Below are 5319 nucleotides of genomic sequence, written 5' to 3' on the forward strand. Positions count from 1 at the left end.
AATGTATTAAACTAAACATCCTACAGTATTTTTACAGTCTTTATTTTACAGTTAAATTTATGTTTATTAAATAAAGTCTAATGTTACAACTAATCATGGATCCTTTTATATATTAACTACCTAAAATTTTCAGGTAACTCACAGACATGACTGTAAAATGTGAACAGTCACATTAAGTAAGTGAACTTTATTTCTATAGCACCTTTCACAGACACAAACATCACAAAGTGCTTCACAGAGAGCAAAATAACTAAAAACAATAAAACAGATCACAGATATAAAAAACAACAATGAAAACACAAGAAAAATCACTTGAACTAAAAGCCTGTCTGAATAAAAATGTCTTAAGAGCCAGAAGAGTGAAGGGACACTTTGGGAATCCTACCTGACTTAAAACAGGGAAGATTTAAAAGGATTTACTGTCTGACTGTAATAAAAACAGGATTTCTGTGTAGACAGTGTATGTAAACATGTTTCAACTGGTTCTCATCAACCACTGGATGAGTTTTATTGAAACTTTAAACCATTAAATATATGTAAATGGGTCTAGCTGTGAGTGGTTTAACCTGCAGGCTGTAGGTCTCTCAGACAGTCCAGAATAAAGGCTTCTGTCTGTTTTTGAAGAATGTTATCAAGAATTACACTTTCAGTCTTTCGTGGCTGTGATATTGGTCTTCCTGTAAGACCTGAAACAAATAAAGGTGAAGCTTTCAGCAGTGAAGTTTAGCTGTCTCAGTGTACCATGTTAAGCTCTGAGGGGAAACAGTTTGCTGCATGCTGCCTCCTCTAAATGTCTGGCTCCATCTTGTGGCCTGGTGTGGTACTGATGGCTGCTCTCTTCAAGCCTTTAAAGCTGCTAGATTTGAAGGAGGTGAAGGAAATGTTGTAACTGATTAATTGAACGTTAGATGCAGTAATGTATTTTATACTTTCTGATCATTGTAAGGTTAAAGCAGACAAACAGTTGGTGTTATTCATGTGTTTAAACAACACATGTCTTTAGTCTAAACACACACTTTAGTCTAAACAACATGAGTTATGTTCTGATGTCTGATGTAAAAGCAACACCTCCAGGGGTGTAACCAGGAGGAGATGTACATTATAAGGTTAATTCATTATTATAAGTAGTCAGTGTGTTGCAGAGTGTGCTCAGAGCAGGGCTGTTTTGTTTTGGTCCAGCTCCAGGTCTTACTGAGACCTGCTGAGTCTGTACTGGGAACCTRACTGGAGTCAGAAGACAGAATAAATCCACTGGATTCTGTTGATTCAGACATGCTGTTTTTGAACAACACATTAATTTGCACAGTGGCAAAGCTAAAAACTGGCCTGTTTATGTTTGTTTTCAGACAAACATGTAGGTCAGGTACACACACTGAGAGTGGACCTCTCTACTACTTTCTCTTTGAGGGCTGAAACTGTCAGCTTGCTTTGAAAACCTACTTTTATACCAGAGTATCTGGGGACATTCTCCCCACTTGACCTGACTTCCTCCTGACTCCTACATCTTTTCTGCAGTGGAGCAGCAGCATCTTCATATCCTTGTGTCTTTAAATGGACTGGACCAGTGATCTCAGGAGAAGTTTCCAGCTTTTCAAATCTTCAGTTTATAATATAACCACACAGAGAAACTCATTTCAGAAATATGGTTTTTCCATTGGATAATGGACATAATTGCCTTGGCTTAAAACTCTGGGTGTGTGCTGCCATCAGAGGGTTGGAACCAGGGCTGGGCCATATCATACCATTCACGATAATACCGTTAAAAAAAACAAAACTTACCCAGGTAAATAAATTACACCATGACATGCTAATTTCATGACAGACATCATTTTGCCCATGTTGGAGAACCTGCTTGTTTTCTGTGGTGTCGTTAGAGTCGCCCAGTCTGATCCAGGTTTAAACAGACGCTGCTTTCAACAAATCAAACGAACCCCACAGATTTATCCAATCAGAGCAGAGCAGCCTGAGTTTGAACACTTGCTCAACTACAAGCCTCATTACCCCACAGGCTGTGGTGGATACAGTTCCTCTAAAGCACTAATAGGGAACTCATTTCCTGATTAGTGCTTTAGGGCTTTTGTAATTTTAAAATTTATTAGTGGATTAGCACTTGCTACATTTATAATGTAAGGGATGAGTTACTTATGCAAATAAGCTCACCTTACATCTACTCATAACAAAGTTATGAGAGTAAATTTTACCAAGGTTTTCCTCATTACTCTAATATTTGTCTGTGCAAAGGGAAGTGACACAATGAGGGAACGTCAGACGAGTTCAAGTTGATTCATAAAAGATTATGCAATCATTTATTTACACAAATTGAACAAAATCATAGTTACACCTGATTGTGGGTTTNTCCTGTTTCTTCACTCGAGGTGACCCCTACATTGATGTGCTTAATGACCACCTTCCTTTCAGAAAAAAACTGACTTTGATCCAAAATGGCAGCTTGAGGATGGCAGCCATGTTCCAGGCATAGCCTAAAAAAAACTCCCCCTCACCCTTTACATGCTGGAGTAGTCAGTTATTACATTTTCCTTTTTGTTTCTGAAATATAACAAAGTATGATGTGTCTTCTTGTTGACTTCCATAAGAGCAATATGTTTGTGACAAAGTTTGTTTCTTTTTTAGGTGTTGGAGAAGGTGGACGTGGAACAGAAAATGAGCATCCGGTTTCTTCACTAAGTTTTAGCTGTTTTTCATTCTGAGTAGAGCTTGGACTTTTCATTTGATTTCAGAGGGCAGCTGTGGCCCATGTTCACAGTACACACATGTTCACAGTACACACATGTTCACAGTACACACGTGTTCACAGTACACACGTGTTCACAGTACACACAATCACATCAAGTATTTGGTAGATGATTCTGAGTTTCTGCCTTTGCACAGCTCTGTAAACAAAGGGAAAAGATGTGTGCCTTTCAGTTGTTTTATGCAAATGTCACTGTATATTTGAACAATAATGCAACTATATTTATTAGARAAGTTTCAGATGGTCATAATGAGGACCTCTGCTGACCAGTGCAGTACTGGGTAAGACTAATCAAAGCTTATCAACTCATTAATGAACACATCTTTATAAGAATATGCTTTAGTTTCAGATTGGTAAAATGGGTTATTCTGCTTGTGGAGTCGGTGTTTATAATGCTAACAGGATGTTATGAATATTTTCTGATTTGGAGCAGAACTAATCTGTTGAGGTAAGGTGAAATCTGCTTCACAGATTATTGATTTACTCTCTGATGTGCCATCATGGTTTTGGTTCCTATTAATTATTAACAGATATGGATAAATGTGTTGGTACCCTACCACAACAATAAATACATAAAAAACAGATGCAACTGTCCAAAAAGCTCCAGATGTGTCCCATTATTCCCAGAGGTTCTCCCAAAACCTGGGCTTGTCAACATGCATTTTGTTTCTGTCACTGATGGAGCCTAATATGATTCAGAATGTGAGAAATGGTTCAACCAGAGATTAATGTACTTTTATCTCAAGAGTCCATTTTGAATGGTTTTAGATGGTTTCCTTTTTTTTTTTTTTTTTCTGTCTGATCAACCTGGGGCTGCAATTATTGCATCCACATCCTGGACGGTTGGCTACAGCCTGATAAACCTACCTTTTCCCTGCTGTAGTCAGAGGAACAAAAAGCTGCTTGGAGATGGTCTTGTTGCCTTATATCTATAAAACTGTATATCTATAATACTTTATACCTACAATGTTGTCTGAGCTCGTCACAGGTCTCGCCTGAATCTGTCCAGTGGCTCTTTGTTCTCTCTGAAACGGCTGAAAGCTCCTGTGAAACTAATGGAAAGATTAATTTCTTTTAGCAYATCAACAAATCTGTCTGTAATATTTAGCATATCTTCATAAACAAATTAAATATTTTTGTTTACTCCATCACATATTAATATGAGTACATTATACTAATGCATTAGATGTTTGTTTTTAACTGAATCTCAAGAGAAATGAATCATTTTATCAATGAGCTAAAGGGGTACCAACTAGTTTATCTGTGTCTGTTTCTCAGCAGGAATGTGTTTGTATTTAGTTTAAATGTTGATATTGTGTAGATTAAACTAGCAGTTTATCAATAACTATTATTTGTTGTTTTCTTTAGAAGTTGGAGTAACTACAAAATATTAAAGCAATGTTTTGTTTGTGAAGACTTTAGCGTATTTTCCTTCCTAACAGCTGTGCTAACAAGTACAGGATTTATGCCCTGATTTCATAGTTTGCCACTTTAAGATTTGATGAAAGCCTGCGTGGTGTTGGACCAGGTGCTGGACATCACACAGGATGGATAACATGATACACTTCTGTTAGAATCTAACTGTGGCCAATTCAAATACTCCTGAGCACATATTTGATTTCCCCACTGAAGAGAATCAAGTTAATTATGTAATCTTCATAAAGCAGGGAGTGGTCTGTGTACTGTGAGTTTGTTCAATCATTGCACCTKCCAGCAGCAGGACAGAAACAACCTTTCAACCTTTTGTTAATAATTAAGTGAACATCAGTCAGATGTGATTCACGTTGATGATCTTTGTGTAAAAGTGATTCTTGAAATGGATTATAATAAAAAATGTGCCATGCAGTCTGTGTTATCATTTGTTGGGAGGGTTACAGTATWTTTCCACTGACTGAACATTAAAGCAGAGGAAAGTTATGTGCAGCTTCAGGTTGGTGTGTTTGACTGTACTGCTGCCACAGTATTATGAATCATTGATGGGATTTTGGTGAAACCTTTGTAAAGTTAATCCAGTTGTAGTGGTACATCTAATCCATTGGCTGTATGTCTACAAGTGATCAACATGTTGGAGTCCACATCATTCAAGGAGGCGTCACAAAGTAATCTTACAAAACAAGAACGACTATAACTCATGCAGATATCCTGTACAGATACAGAACTAAACTTTGGTGTGGCAGTGACTGAGAATCATTCACAACACATGCTCCAAACATGAACACATTATTCATTATTTTCAAGGTTCATTCAGTATCTTTGTTCCAAAATTCCAGAGAAACCTGCTAATATAGAATATATGTAAAGATGGTACGGTACAGGGGAGCCAGGACGACCCTCTACTATCCCAGTACAGGGTATACTATCCCAGTACAGGTACCCATTGAAAAGCTCTAATGAACTGAGTACAAACGAACTGAAAACTGATCAAGCACCCATAACCTGCACCACAACTCCACAATGCCTGGCCAGTCAAAAGCTCACTCATTTTTTGTTGGACCAACTCCAGCTTTGATTATAGCATGCGTTCTCTGAGTCGTCATTTCCACAAGCTTCTTGCTACAGTTATTTTC

At 37.6% G+C, this 5319-nt stretch overlaps 1 protein-coding gene across 1 annotated transcript in view; it reads left to right on the forward strand.

Annotated features, from left to right (window-relative positions):
• chp1 (calcineurin-like EF-hand protein 1) overlaps positions 1-4597 on the forward strand; it is a 27254-nt gene extending 22657 nt beyond the window's left edge. The window contains exon 7 of the mRNA XM_014033716.1: positions 2632-4597. Within this exon, the coding sequence (XP_013889170.1) occupies positions 2632-2685 (54 nt within the window). The 3' untranslated portion in view covers positions 2686-4597. The remainder of the gene's footprint in view (positions 1-2631) is intronic.
• Positions 4598-5319: the final 722 nt, after the last annotated feature.

The sequence above is a fragment of the Austrofundulus limnaeus genome, unplaced genomic scaffold (assembly GCF_001266775.1).
Source record: "Austrofundulus limnaeus strain Quisiro unplaced genomic scaffold, Austrofundulus_limnaeus-1.0 Scaffold1813, whole genome shotgun sequence".
In the NCBI taxonomy this organism is placed as follows: domain Eukaryota; kingdom Metazoa; phylum Chordata; class Actinopteri; order Cyprinodontiformes; family Rivulidae; genus Austrofundulus; species Austrofundulus limnaeus.